Source organism: Panicum virgatum, chromosome 2N, assembly GCF_016808335.1.
Source record: "Panicum virgatum strain AP13 chromosome 2N, P.virgatum_v5, whole genome shotgun sequence".
NCBI classification, from domain to species: domain Eukaryota; kingdom Viridiplantae; phylum Streptophyta; class Magnoliopsida; order Poales; family Poaceae; genus Panicum; species Panicum virgatum.
Window position 1 is genome coordinate 42915152 of NC_053146.1, and position 15446 is coordinate 42930597.

Consider the following 15446-nt stretch of genomic DNA (forward strand, 5'->3'; position numbering starts at 1 on the left):
TTAATCGATCAGTCAATTTTCAACTGCAATCAGTAAGTAGATAGTGTGTCTAGCATCACCGTGACTTCCTTTGTCCTTCTCTCTCTCTCGGCGAAGCAAATCTTGTGCATGACACTTGGATCAACGCGAGATGTCTACAAACATGCTGGCAGGCTAAGAAAGCACGGTTTCAGAAAGTCTTATGTCTTTGCCCTTTCTGATTCAGATAGACATAATATTAGTCGTTTTCACGTGCTCATCTCGCAAGGCATGATCACAGGAAGCTTCTCCTCCAAACCCTCCTGCACTTGATCAAGCCGGTCGTGGTCGTCGCCATCGGCTAGCATGAACTGCCCATTGAACCGGGGAATAGATTGGTAGTACGAGCATATTGATGCCACGACGTGACCCGAAACCCCGCATGATATCGCTTCTTCTCCGGCGATGTCTTCGCTTGTCACGTACAGGGCCACACACCTCACCACACCCGCACTACAGGCCCAGCCAACCGGCCAAGGTGATTGAGGCATGGATGCCCGGTCTCTGATTGGTATCGTCGTCGTCGACCACCGCCATCACCAATCCAGAAAGTGATGGGCGGGTTAAGTACTTTTTCCTGCACCATACCACTGTCTATTTATCCTGGGATTAAACTAACCCTAGCTCTTCTCTCTCTCTCTCCCCCCAGTAGAGTAGAGTATTTCTCATCATGGGCGGGGAAAGTCACTCTTGGGAATTGGGATTGGTTGGTTGCAGCAAGTTCAGGGCAAATGATGCTCTCCTCTCCACTCCTACTGATCATACCAACAATCACCATATAGCTAGGTTTATTCGTAACTGAAATGGACCCACGCTTGGGTAGGAGTATCAATTGTTCCTTGGAATCATCACTTAGAGCAAAGTTAATAAAAACGCCGACTGCCGGTTGCAAGATTACCCAACGAATAGCAGTTGTGAAAACCAATAAGAGGGAGGCAATTTGTGGGGCAGCTGCCCAACGGCGTATTTCGCTTGTTTGTTGCCGGCGCTTCACCAACCGCCCGCTTCCTTCTCTCTTCTATTTTCTCTCTTTCCCATTGAATTTCGCCGGCTCCTCATCCTTTATTATACTTGCTCTTATGAGCACTGCATCTTTCTTGGCAGTGTTGGATAAAAAGAAAAAAGAAAACAGCCACCTGGACATCAGCCTCGATTTTTTTTCTGAAAGAAGGCGATTGCCTTGATTGAAGACAGTTGGCCGATCAAGACCCTGCTGGGACCATGGTAGTATATTTGTAGTACTGTTCGTATAAGTGGAGAGTACACCCTGCAACTTACGTTTTTTCCAATCTGCACAAATTAAACAAGGACAAAAACCCACCCAAGACGTTTCTTGGTGACCTTGACCCAAAACCAGGACTATACTAAAAATGAAGAAGGACACTAGCAGACGTGAGAACTGAGCGACTGGCTGGCTCCTCCCGGCCCGCCGCATTACTGGAGCTGTGCCCTGTGCCTCCTCTTCCGGTGTCCCCCTGCTCTTGCACATGCATGTCGTCCAATAATCCAGAATACTATATGGCAATAGCAGTTGGAAAACAGCTCTTGAAGTCTTGATGAACCCAACAACCACGGAGGGAGAAAAAAATCAAAGATTATATAATGCTAAAACCAGAAACAGAATTCTGTCTGGCTCAGAACAACAGAGGAGAATGTCTGGCCACTATTGTAATCCTACCCACTCTCATCAGCCGTACACTTATTTAGGGACAGATGAATGGACTAGTAGTTAACAGTATCATTAGTGACACTACTTAACACTTATTTAGGGACAGATGTTACATGGAAACACTACTTAACAGTATCATTAGTGAATTGGAAGACAGTGCTGGCTGCAGTTGCAGCCTACTGACCAGAATTCCTCGCAGTAAGCTTGGATCGAGGCAAGATTTCTGGTAGACTACTTGATCCTAAACGCATGAAAAAGGGAACATTTGTAGGGCTGCTTTCAGTAGTTAGACTATCATGTGTCATGGGCTTTTGTCTTGCCAGAGAATAAATTCCCTCAACCCCACCTATCTAAATTTGTTCTCTGCTTTACACTAGCCCCATATTCTCGTGTCCAAAGAAATACACAAAGGGCAGTAGGACACTTAAAATGCGTGGCTTTTGCTGAAAGATACGGGAAAAGCTAGCATTTGCTACTACTCCATCCATTCCAAATTGTACGTCGTTTGACTTTTTCAACTCTAAGTTTGACCACTCGTCTTATTCAAAAATTTGTGCAAAACAGCACTTCTTTTGTTGTGGCTTGCTTCATTAATACAAATTCTTGAAGAATGGTTTAAATTTAACTATATTTGCATAAATTTTTTAAATAAGACGAGTAGTCAAACTTAGTGTCTAAAAAATCAAGCGACCTATAATTTGAAACGGAGGGAGTACACTCCATAAAACTATGTAGTTTACCGGAGGGCACAATTAGTGCTCATGTGCTAATTTTGAGAAGCCTTGGTACAAATAAATTGTAGTCTTAAAAAGTAATGAAGTGCAAAACAACATTTTTTTAGAGTGTAGTCAGCAAAAGCTACACGTTATGGGTGCACTCTAAAAATTCCCAAGGACGAAGAAACGCCTAAACAAGCATCATCTAGAAAAACCACGCGAAGCCTAGCCGATCAAACATTTTGTTCAACCCCATGTTTAGACCACCCGTAAATGCATGGCTTTTGCTGAAAGACACTCGAAACTGACATTTGCAATTGAAAACTATATAATTAACCCTGTATTTTTGCTAGAGGACACAATTACTCTTTCCTTTTAGCAAGGGTTCCTCTAACCATTTATGTGTAGCAACCAGCAAATGTATAATATTTGTAGTTTCATACAAAAAGATCATTTTCATGGTGTTAACCAGGAAAAAATTGCAAACTATGGGTGTCATATGAAATTCCCACAATCGTTGATCAAAGATTTTGTTCAACCTTGCAATTAGCCAACTACGCTGCTAATCTCAAGAATCCAATTATATATGCTCATTGTATCATCATGAACCTATGTTTTACCTCACCCATCCTCCTCTTTCTGGGCACTACTATGTCTGCTCCTTTTTCGAGACATGATTTGAACATGAACCAGCACACACTTTCAGCTATTCATGCCCTATCATCATATATTGGATTTAGTTTATGTAGATTGTGTCCGTACAGACCTATTATTGCTTTCTTTACTATTTATACTTAATAGTATATGTATTGGCTCGGAGATGATGCTCCATCATCTGGAGGTTTGCATGTCTTTCATTTCCTTGTCTTCTTCTTAGAGCAAGTATTATAATGGGCTAGGAGCGGGTGGTATCTGATATGGAGGAGAGAGAAAATACGAGAGAGTGGAGCGAGCGTCTGAGGATGCGCCGGCAAAAAAGGGGCGAAGGCCAATGTGCTGCGCGCTTCTCGGTTTCTGATTGGCTTTCAAGGCTGCAAGTTGATGCCCCTAGAGAGAGAAGTGCAGGAGAGAGAGTACTGCAGCTGGAGCCATTTCACAGGCAGCAGGCGAAATTATTATTCTTGCTCTTAACGTATCTTCAGTCCCCGTTTGGATTTCCTAGAGACCGGCTGTATGGTTGATAAGATTACTACAAGCTATAGTAGTTTATTAGGCCATTCTGAATGGGAGTTTTATAACATTAAATATCATTAATTTTGCTGATATGATAAGGAGAGAGAAGAGTGTGGTTTCATGAGATGTGAGGAGAGTTTCATCACCATAAAATCTATCTGGCACAGTTATCTAGACTTGACCATGAAACTCACACTGAGATTGACTTTAGCTGAGGATCCAAATAATACTATTTAATTTCTTACAGGAGGTACGCTGTGTTGCAAAGTCCGGAAACTCTCCCTTTTCTTGAAAAAGAGGTTATACAGGTGTGTCATGGTATTTTTTGTTAATCTTGTTCTAGTTAATCTATACAGTAAGCACCTTATATGCAAAAACGTTTTCCAAGGCTAGAATGGACGACCCACGGAACATGGTGAGAGAGAGAGGTTGGGGAAGGATGGCACGAGCAGCGTTTCCTCCTCCGCCGATACGCCGGTAACGGGCTAAGGCTGTCCACAATGGCAAGAGCAAGAGCAAATTTGCTCTTGCCTCGTTTTCCACGCCCTCTCTGTCTACAGTGCCAAATAGTACATCTACAGTGTCAAACAGTAAATTTACTCCTCCATTTCCTCCTATCGTTGTGGACGGTCTAACACAGGTCCTCCTCCGCCGATACGCCGATACTGGCGCAGCCGCAGGTGCACAGTACTCTGCAGCCAGTGGCGAAGCTGGAGTAAATCGAAAGAGGGTGCACTCGATTTGTGAGTGCATGGGTTAAGTTATGGAAATGTATATATGGTGAAAAATTGAACATAATCACTAGTTTTGCTTATTTCCGTGGCTGCATCGGCATCCGCTACTTAGGTTTTGTTTAGATCACTTTATATTTTAGTTTTTTGGATTTTTGGAAAGTAATCTTCAACATTTGAAGTATTAAATGTAGACTAATCACAAAACTAATTACAGATCTCATCTGTAAACTACAGACGAATCTAATGAGCCTAATTAATTCATCATTAGAATATGTTTACTGTAGCATTACTATAACAATTTAATGTCTAATCACGCCCTAATTAGGCTCATTAGATTCGTCTCGCGATTTACAGTCTATTTGTGTAATACGATTTATTTTTCAACTATATTTAATATACCATACAAGATTTACAAAATATTTTGTATTTTAGATTTTGAGATCTAATCAGGGCCTGCCTGCAGCGGCACGTTTGCCCCCTGCCCGGCCGTCTTTGGAAGGCAACGAGTGTGCGTGCGAGCGAGTCAAAGCGCAGCTCCCCAACCGCTCCGGCAGCTGCGACTTGAAAAGCCTTCCGCCCCGACCTGGCAACCGCACGCATTTCCTCGCCCTCCGCCGTCTGCCAGCGTACGCCCGGCCTAGAGAACCCATCCTCTTCGTCGCGACCCGCTTCACTCCACTCCACTGTCCACTCGTGACGACGACCGCGGCGCGCGTGTAAGGTGTACACAACAGCTGCGAGGTGAGACGGAGACGAACCCAAACAGGACCCACCCCGGCCGCGGCTTGCCAATCAGGGTTTTATTTCCCGACCGGTAACCGGTAACCGGTAACCGCCGGGTTCCGGTTCCGGTTTACCGGACCGGTTTGATCGGTTACCGGTCGGAACCGGTTGAATTCAAATTCAAATTCAAATAAATTCAAAAACTCCCGTGCAACCGGTTCCGACCGGTTTACCGGCCGGTTTTACCGGTTTATCGGCCGGTTTTATCGGTTTACCGGTCGGTTTGATCGGTTTGAATTCAAATCCAAATTTCAAAAGCTCCTGTGCAACCAGTTTACCGGCCGGTTTGACCGGTTTACCGGCCGGTTTGACTGGTGGGCCTTAATGGGCCGGCTCATTTTTTTTCTTTTTCTTTTTTGATTTAACTTTAAATCCTCGCAAACTATACTAAATGAACGAATTTTTGAGAAAATTTGATACCATTAGATTCATCGCAACTTGAAGTATTTTTAGGAATTTTTTAGAAAATTTTCATTTTTTGAATTTATATTTAAATTTTGAATTTTGACCGGTTGGGTACCGGCCGGAACCGGAACCGGTCCGGACCGGTTTGACCGGTTCCCACCGGTAAGGTTAACCATGTTGCCAATAAATGCGCCGTTTTAAAGAGGGAAAGCGAGGAGCAAAGCAAGAAGAAAAGAGGACAGAAAAAAAAGAGCACGGCCGCACAGGGGGAAGGAGCGCCGTCGTTTTCTCCTGCGCGCCTCGCCGCGCTGCTGTGCTGTGCTGTGCTGCCACCTCCTTCCTGCCTCCGCCCCTGCTCAAAAAAGATGACCGCCGAGCTCTGCTAGCCAGCTCGCCATTCCTGCGACGCGCCCCTTCTCAGACAGTGCTCGGTGCTCCTGCCCCCCCTCCCCTTTCTCTCGAAGCCGAGCTTCTCTCCCCCTTCCTGCTCCCGCCGCCGGGCGATCGATTCCGTTCCAGCGGTTCCAATCAATCATAGGCCCTGTTTGGATAGTCTAACTTGGTTAGAAGTTAGAGTTAGTTTCTAGCTCATGACTAACACAAAACTAACTCTAACTAAAAACATGTTTGGATGCAAGGGTTAGAGTTAGATTAAATGCACTTTTCCAATCATTTGGTCTCTCTCTAGCAAGATTTGGTGTGGCCAGCTTTGTGTGCCCTCCTCCTAGCTCCTCTCTCCCTCCCACACCACCCCATTTGCTTGGCCGCAGAAGGAGAAGGCGCTCAACTGCCCGTGGTGCGCCTCCCTCCCTCCCCTCTTCCATCGCCGGCGATCCTCCTCCCTCGCCGGGCCGGCCGTCCTTCCTTCTCTCTCTCGCTTCACCCGCGCGCCCCCTCCCCTGCTCCGGCACTCCAGCGGCGGGACCCCAGACCACCTCGACCTCGCCGGCATCGAGCTCGACCGGATCTGCGGCGCCGAGGTCCTCCTCCGGCGCCTGACCCTGCTCCCTGGTGGCGAAGCTCCGTGCGTGGGCGGCCGCCCGTCCCTGCCCCGGCGGCCGCGCACGCGTGGCCTGGCGCCTGCCCCTGCCCCTGCCCTCAGGCGGCGGAGCCTCCCCGGTGGAGCTCGTGGCGGCCCGGCTCGAGCTCGAGCTCCGCCCCGGCGGTGGGATCTCCGGCCGGCCGCGTTCACTCCCCATTCTGGCGCTCCTTCAGATCCGGCGCGCGTGGACGGAGCTGGCGGCGGCGCGCGGGTGGAGCAGGCTGCCGAGCGCGGACGGCTGCGCGCAGGCCGAGCAGGCGGCAGCAGGCGCGCGCAGCAAGCACGCATGGCGGCGAGCGCGCAGAGCAAGCACACCGGTCCCACGGTGCCTCCCTCCTCCCTCTCTCTTCTCCGGCCGCCTCGAGCTCGGCCGCCTCAAGCTCGGAGCGGCGGATCTTGCCGGGCAACGCGGGCGCTCGGAGCGGCCATCGGTGGACTAGCGCACGCGGACGGCGGCGAACGGCGGCGCTCGGAGTGGCGACCGGTGGACGAGCGCACACGGCGGCGGCGAACGGCGGCGCTCGGAGCGGCGACCGGCGGACGAGCACACTCGGAGGGATAGCGGGCTGGCGGCGCCCCTGGGTCCGGATCGGGGATTCGGGGTGCGGTGCGGAGGGGGAGGGCGGCGGCCACAGATGGATCCGGGGAGGGGAGAGAAAGAGGAAAAAGAGTGGGCCCCACCTCAATCTAACCCAAATAAGCACCACTTAGAGGGAATAGTTTTTTGGGGTGGGTTAGATGTATCTAACCCACCCTAACCCATCCTGTTTAGCTACTTTTGGGTTAGATGGCTTCAATCTAACCCAATCTAACTCTAACCCATGAATCCCAACAGGGCCACAGAGAGCGCAGCGCGGCGCGGAGTGTGCCAAGCCGTGGGCGTGTGGGAAAAGGAGGAAAAAAGGTGGCCTTTTTTGGGGGCACCCAGATTCCATTCCTTGCGCAGGGGGGCTCCTACTAGGCTGCTGTGCAATTTGCTAGAGCAGCACAGCAGCCCAAAGGGAGAGAAGGAAAAAGGAGCGAGGAGTACGGGCGGCGGGCGTCCCACCATTTCTCTCTCCCTCTCGGCCGTCGCCCCTGCTTTCTCCGCTGCGATCGATTCCTCCTTCCTTCCTCGTAAAGCAGAGTTCCTTCTGCTACTCTACAAGAATCCCTCAGTGTGCGCCGGAGAATCTGATTCTCTCTCATCCGGGAGTTTCTCGGAGCTTGTTCGCCTGCTTCGTGTCACTGACGGTGCCAGCGGAGTGAGGAGCCCCGGATTCGCGGCAGCCGCCGGGACAGCAGCGGAAGGGACACGATGGCCGCCGCGCCGCCACCCAAGGCCGACGAGCTGCAGCCGCACCCGCCCAAGGAGCAGCTCGCCGGCGTCTCCTTCTGCATCACCAGCCCGCCGCCATGGCGTACGTGCTTCTCCCCTGCTCGCCTTCCTACTCTGTTCGGGGAAGTCTTTTCTTTCGTTTCGCTGTTCAAATGTGCTCCGCGCTTGTCCTCTTGCGCTCTTTTTCTCTGCGCTGCTGCTTTTCTCTGATGCTGAGGCTTTCACCTTTGGGTCTGTGGCGACGTCTCTGGCTCTCTGCTCATCCTTTATTCATGTAAAGTACTCGGGATTATTACTGAACTGAACCTCTTTCTTCTAATATGTCTTTGCTGGTGTTTGCTCCAAACTGATGTGTCTGTAATTAAAAGTGCTCATCACCAGGGGCGAAGGCACAGTGTGCTAACCTGGTGCACAGGCACCAGGGTAAACACAAACTTTTACCACTGAATTTACTGATATTTACCATATATTACTAGAAAAATTTATTTGTTACTTATGGGGTGCACCACCTAAACTTTTATGTTAGCTTCGCCCCTGCTCATCACTTCCTTGTTCCTTCATAGTTTTTCTGCTATGATTAGTTTCCTAATTTCAGAAAAAAGTAGCTTTCCTTGATCAAATTGTTTAGGATTAAGTGAGGTTGCTTTGACTTGAATATACAGTAAAACTAAAAAAAGGTGTGTGGTTGCTCATCTTTTTCTGCAAATTAATTTTTTTGTGCAATTCCTAAGGCATGTACTAGATGGTATGGATGATCAAGCACGCATGATGTGCTCAAGGATGTTAACGTTTTTCTTACCCTTTCTGTGATCCTTTCTACGCAGCCGAGGCCATTATACTAGGATTCCAGCACTTCATCGTTATGCTGGGCACCACTGTCATCATACCCAGCGCGCTCGTTCCGCAGATGGGAGGCGGAAATGTGAGCCCCGAAACTTATATGCTGAATTCTGTCTCTGTTCTTTTGATTGGCTTTAAATTTTTGAGATTCCTCAAGGAGTATCATTGTTTGCACTAGATTTTTTAAGTTACTATTTGCACACCAAAGACCTGAATGGTAGGTGCAATTTCTATCAGGAAGAGAAAGCTCGTGTGGTTCAGACGATATTGTTCGTAGCCGGCATAAACACCCTGTTACAAACATTTTTCGGGACTCGTCTTCCTGTTGTAATGGGCGGCTCATATATCTTCGTCGCACCGACCATCTCCATCATCTTGGCAGGGCGTTACAGCAACGAAGCAGACCCTCGCGAGGTACCACATGGAAGCTGTGCTCTGTTCATCACTCTTGTTTCAGTATCTTTGAACACAAGTTTCAGTGACAAGCTTTTATTGCTCACGTGAAGAAATTCTTGCGGACAATGAGGGGAACGCAGGGTGCTCTCATCATTGCATCGACAATTCAGATCATACTTGGTTTCAGTGGGCTCTGGCGCAATGTTCTCAAGTTGGTGTTATTATTTTCCCTGCCAGCATTTTTTGGATTACTATGTACCATTTCTTTTTGTAGTATGTTAAATTGAATTTCATCATATTATCTCCTTTTTACAGATTATTAAGTCCATTATCAGCAGTTCCTTTGGTATCTCTTGTTGGATTTGGACTTTATGAGCTTGGCTTTCCAGGGGTTAGTTTGCTCTATCTATTTCTCTCCATGTTTCAACATCCGGATTGATGAAATATTCTGCATGTAGGTAGCTAAATGTGTCGAAGTTGGCCTTCCAGAACTCCTCCTGTTGGTTGTACTTTCTCAGGTGCATAAATATCTTAGTTCCTGCACCAATGTGTCTATTGTGGAGGATGTCATGTACTAATAATTTGAATTTTTTTTACAGTATTTGCCTGAAGTTCTGCATTTCGGGAAGGATGTCTTTGGACGGTTTGGTGTTCTGTTCACTGTCCCTATCGTGTGGCTCTACGCATACATTCTCACCATCGGTGGTGCCTACAAGAATTCTCCACCGAAGACGCAGGTGCATTGCCGTGTTGATCGTTCAGGTCTTGTTGCAGGAGCTCCTTGGTAGGATCCCAGGGCAATATTCTTACTTTAGACTGCCATGTTGGTGACATTACTTATGAAGTTTATAAACAATTGTTGCAGGATAAGTGTCCCCTATCCCTTTCAGTGGGGTGCTCCAACATTTGATGCTGGAGAAGCTTTTGCAATGATGATGACTTCATTCATTGCTCTTGTAGAGGTTTGTTTGCTATACTGACTGAAAGTGGAAGGAAAATTGCATTACCATACCTTAGTTTCTATCCATTTTTTTTGCAGTATGAATTTGATATAATTTTTTTTTCTTTTGTAGTCAACTGGCGCTTTCATTGGTGCTTCAAGATATGCAAGCGCAACTATGATTCCTCCATCAATTGTTAGTCGGGGCATTGGATGGCAGGTAAGAATTCAAATATTATACCGTGGACTCGACGAAGTAAGTTTGCACCATCTTGGCTGGTAACATTGATCAATATGAAACAACACTATCAGGGCATTGGTATCTTGCTTGATTCATTTTTTGGGACAGCTAACGGGACATCGGTTTCAGTGTAAGTATGTCTGTGAAACATGAAATGTCAATCCTTGATCTTTTTCTTTTCAGAACCGAATGTTTTGCCAATGTGCATTATGAATTTTGTGCTTACAGGGAGAATATTGGATTGCTTGCATTGACACGTGTTGGCAGCCGAAGAGTAGTACAAATATCTGCTGGGTTCATGATTTTCTTCTCTGTCCTTGGTATATTAATTGATCTGATTTTCAGATATTGTTACACAATTGTCGTTGTATAAGTATACATAAATTTTCCTGCCATGTGCTTTTTATCTGGCAAACCAGGAAAATTTGGAGCTCTGTTCACATCGATTCCACTTCCCATATTTGCCGGCATGTACTGTCTCTTCTTCGCATATGTTGGTATGTGCATGTACCCGAAATCACTATTCTCCTTTGACAGCCTCTTTGAAAGTCATCAGCATCATACTCCTGCTATCAGACTCATCGTCAATTCCCGTATGCAGGTGGCGTTGGTCTGAGCTTCCTTCAGTTCTGCAACCTAAACAGCTTCAGGACCAAGTTCATCATGGGGTTTGCTTTCTTCATGGGATTATCGGTTCCTCAGTACTTCAATGAATACACAGCAGTTGCAGGCTATGGTCCAGTGCACACTGGCGCCAGATGGGTACGAGAAAGAAATCCTAGCTACACTTGTGCCATTCCCCTTGATAGCTTGAACTACGACAAATTAACCTATGTTTCTCCTCGCTTTCGACAGTTCAACGACATGATTAATGTGCCGTTCTCATCGAAGCCCTTCGTCGCTGGGCTGGTGGCCTACGTCCTGGACAACACGATACAAGTGAAAGACGCGAGGAAGGACAGGGGCTACCACTGGTGGGACAAGTTCAGGAGCTACAAGAAAGACGCGAGGAGCACAGAGTTCTACTCGCTGCCGTTCAATCTGAACAAGTTCTTCCCCTCGGTCTGACCTTTGATCCCCAAGCGGTTTTCAGGAGGGCACTCTTCCCTTGTTCATACGGTGAACATAATTCTGCTGGCCTGGCCTGTGGAAGCTTTCTGTGTCGCTGATGTTCGTAAATTTTGTGTATTTTTGGATGAAATGGAGTAATTGGACTGTAGAAATGGAGTAATACTCATGTTCTTTTTTGGACCAACACGGATCAAGTGTCTGATAACCTGTTAGTTTCTTTTGTCAGGCTGGCATTGTACATCAGTATTATGGTATATGTGGCTTTCATAGCCCAGGTAGAATGATAAATTATTAAACATTAATGTTTCGTAGCTACTATTATGTATCATAGCAAGTAAAAAGTAAAGAAGTGTTCAATTCTGCTATTTGTTACTACTTCTGTTAGTTGGGGAAAAATATATTGTTGCGCCTGAAGGTATTTGTGTATTTCTGCTGCTGCTGTGTTACCGGTGAACTAGTGGAATCTTTGTTTGCACTTTTGGTCACTCGCATAAATTAAAACGGGGGAGGGGGTTGTAAGTTTTTGCCAGGAAAAGCCATTGGAGCACACGGGCACCAAGCCTTGGGCCTAATGGTTATTGGGCCATGCCAATTGGACATCATTTTGGCATGTGAATATGGGCTAAGCTGCCAACCGTGATCTTTGTGGCTGTGGACGGGTGGTGCCTATAGATGGTCATTTGGGCCGCTAGGCCCGGCGCGGCACGAGCACAGACTGGCCCAGGCACGAACTGATCGGGCTAGGCCCGGCATGACCATGCTAACAGGGCGTTTTTTTATTTTTATATTTTTCAAAATCGTTTTTTACAGAAATATATTTTCGGTTTCATAATTTACAGTTTTGTACCCCAATCGCCCGGCTGCGGGCGATAGGGACCTGAATGTAAATAAAATTTATTTTAATCGCATTTTGGCCTTTGGGGGGAGGCCGCCGCCCGGTGGCGGGGCAGTAGGCCAGGCAGCCGCCCGACAGGGGGGCGGCAGGCCCCTCCTCCCAAGTAAAACCTTGAACGTCAGTGCGGCAGTGCGGCATTAGATGTGGTTTTAGATATTTTGGATAGAAATAAAAACCGTTAGTAAAGTAGATGAATATGAAAAATATAACTTAGAATGAAATAGGTGATGCATAAGAACGAAATAAGTATAACATGACGATATGTTCATAACAAAAATACATAAACAATTAGAAGCACCTCCTAACCACCCCGGCCATGTCGACCTCTTTTACGCTGTGCGTGGACGTAGTCTGTAGGGTATGTGTGTCGGTCTGGAGGCCCTACGTCTCTACCTGGACGTCCGGTGGCCACATGTGTCTGGAAGGTAGGATCGGCCTGCTGGTTAGGTGTAGAAAATAACCGACTCCGGTCTTTGAAGTTCGCCTCCAAGGAATCTTGTGTGGCCCCTATGCAGTAGCAATTAAGATATCTTAATCATCGTCTTATAAGTCATCTATTTGGGTACATATTCATCATATGTAACTATTGGTGGTGGATACGAAGAAGGACCCATATCAGGAAGCTGGTGGTGCGATCCTGTAAACCGTTCAAATTATTTAAAATATTCATAGAAATAAGAAGAACATGATAAATTCGGGTTACAGATTAGGTATTTACCTTGCGTTCCTTCTGCTGTCGCCATAGGGTAATACGAAGAAGGTCCTGCATCATATAAGTGTTGTGATCCTATATGTAAATGCAAAAGAAATTAGACTTCATACCAAAATTAATTGAAATTAAGATATGGACTATATGTTTACCGAAATGTCGTGGTGGTGCCTGTGTTGGTTGAAATGACATCCCTGCAGCTGGTGCCATGATACTGAACTGGGTCCCTCCGTGAGGTTGATAAGGTGGGTGTCCATCACCTGTATGGACTGAGAATTAATTGTTGTTATCAAATTAGGAAGTCAGTAAGTATCCTCACGTACCTGGATAATGCTGCTGAGACCAATAAAGTGCTGGAGAAGGCTGCTGCTGTGTGGGACCACAAGGAAACGAGGTCGAGGCTTGAGACGAACCGTAGGAGTCCTCGTACGATGTCCGGCTACCAAAGGCTTCAAGCATGGAATGGGCTCTTTGTGAAACTCGGGTCCAGGCCGACTCTTGCTCATTCCTATCCATCATAGATCCCGCTCGAATCCTCATCAAATTCGCCTTGGCATCTACGTCCATCAACCTGCATATTTCAAACTTCATGCATGAAAAAGAAAGACATTAACACTCTAATCCAAAGTATTTGAAAAGCGATGATAACTTTGACTCACTGCCCCAGCTAATGCCTCATTCCTATGTCGTGCATAGCCATCTTGTGGGGTCGCAACATGCGGCTGTGGATGCATGTCAGCATATAGCAAGCGACAACGAGTCTTAGGCTGGTACCAGCTTAGGTACGCCCTGTACGAAGCCTTCGTGTGTGCAGGGGTCGGAAGCGCCACGTTCTCCTCTACCTGGTCCCAGCCATCGACCCAAGGCTGCACCCTTGTCAACCACATGTTCGAGAAGGGTTGACCAGCCCTCGACAAACTAAATATTGATTAGTTAAAGCAGCAATGCATTATCACTGAAATGACATATGAATCGTTACCTATGGTCATGACATTGGACCCGATCCAATGCTGACAGCACAGGATACAACTGCCTTTGACCGAACTGCCTCCTGACTCTGTCCGGGCAGTGGGCCTCAATGTAAACGTCGTACACCAACGTTGTAGTTGTCATCCAAAGGCCCTGGTTCTGAGAGCAAACCGAAGAAATCCTGAACGGTGCACGAGTGTTTATAGCCAACTGGGAGTAGGGCTCCCACACAATGTCTTCAGGTGTCAACCGATCAAACTCAGCTACAAACTCAGGATAGGACCGCCGAGACTGTATGTGGGCCCAACTCTTCTGCACGAAATTAATAATATATACCAATAAGAAATACAAAGAGGGTCAAACAAAGCTACAGAATTGCCAACAGAATAGTACAAGTAGCAGTCATTTTCGTACCTGACGAGCGTACTAGAGAGTCCCCATGGTGGGCCTGTCATCCTCGGTGTCACCGTACATATCCGGCTCATACGGTGAGTGGTCGATAATCGGACGACCAATTGCTATCCTCTCGTACGACCCAAGCTGTAGCAGAATCGGACATCCTGTAAGAATTGCATTGTGTTTATTTTGCACCGATGCCTTGCAGAGGCCACGGTACGTGGCTGCAAGTACCGTTGAACCTCAACTGTATTGAGGCATTTCCTGGTACGTGGCTGCAAGTACCGTTGAACCTCAACTGTATTGAGGCATTTCCTCCACAGCTGCCTCTGCGATCTCCTGTGCGTAAGTCACAAACACCCTATCCACATAGGCCCCGTGTGAGTTGTTGAACATTATGTATCCAAACAACCACAACAGGTATGTCTCAAGGGATCGAGTGACGCTATCCTCATCAGCATCATGTGCCAAATTGTCGGACTGCATAGAAAAGATGAACATTTATGAGTACAAGATCAATTATAAAATAAAACCATAACTGCACTAGTCAAAAAGCATAACTCTAACATTACTCATAACAAAACGAGGTATGTACCTGGAACTGCAGAATCCATGACTTGGCAGGCTCTGTTGCTTTTGGGTGCTCCTCTACATCAATCGCGATGTCAATATTTGCAAAACGCTCTTCTAGATCGTCCAACCACGTAGACGGGACAACACGAGGCCCTACGGCATCCCCACTGATAGGAAGACCTAGCAACATCGCAAAGTCCTGTAGGGTCGGTGCCATCTCCCCACAAGGGAGGTGGAAGGTGTGTGTCTCAGGCCTCCATCTATCAACCAGAGCCGTCAGTAGGGACTTGTTCAGCTTTGCCAAACCACTCTCAGCAAGACGGCCTATAGTAAAAAGACCAGCCTCACTCAACCTGAAAAGTAGAACGATCAAAGGTAAGTACATTATGTAGGAAATGTATACGAAACAAACGTATTCTCAGAAACATAATCCGACGACATATCACCTGGGCACCCATCGTGGGTCAACAGGAATTAACTCCGCTGGTGGACGTGGACGCAGCACGTTAAGTTTCACGCACTGAACCACTGCAAGGAAGGACCGGTGCGACGAGTCTA

The 15446-nt window shown here is 47.1% G+C and overlaps 1 protein-coding gene across 1 annotated transcript; it reads left to right on the top strand.

Annotated features, from left to right (window-relative positions):
- The first annotated feature begins 5814 nt into the window (after positions 1–5814).
- Positions 5815–11711, top strand: LOC120660569 (nucleobase-ascorbate transporter 6-like). Its single transcript, XM_039939140.1, has 15 exons — positions 5815–6036; positions 7384–7940; positions 8683–8780; positions 8936–9112; positions 9205–9305; positions 9410–9485; positions 9553–9612; positions 9694–9878; positions 9960–10056; positions 10168–10254; positions 10347–10405; positions 10504–10595; positions 10695–10772; positions 10877–11037; positions 11131–11711. Exons 2-15 carry the CDS (start codon positions 7838–7840, stop codon positions 11341–11343), a joined length of 1587 nt encoding a protein of 528 aa, XP_039795074.1. The 5' UTR covers positions 5815–6036; positions 7384–7837; the 3' UTR covers positions 11344–11711.
- Positions 11712–15446: the final 3735 nt, after the last annotated feature.

Bases quoted from the DNA above. Each gene is read 5' to 3' on its own strand.
- LOC120660569 (XM_039939140.1), top strand. From the start codon at position 7,838: ATGGCCGCCGCGCCGCCACCCAAGGCCGACGAGCTGCAGCCGCACCCG. The intron at 9,879-9,959 runs GTAGGATCCCAG...CAATTGTTGCAG, and splicing joins CTTGTTGCAGGAGCTCCTTG to GATAAGTGTCCCCTATCCCT. The intron at 10,255-10,346 runs GTAAGAATTCAA...CAACACTATCAG, and splicing joins GTCGGGGCATTGGATGGCAG to GGCATTGGTATCTTGCTTGA.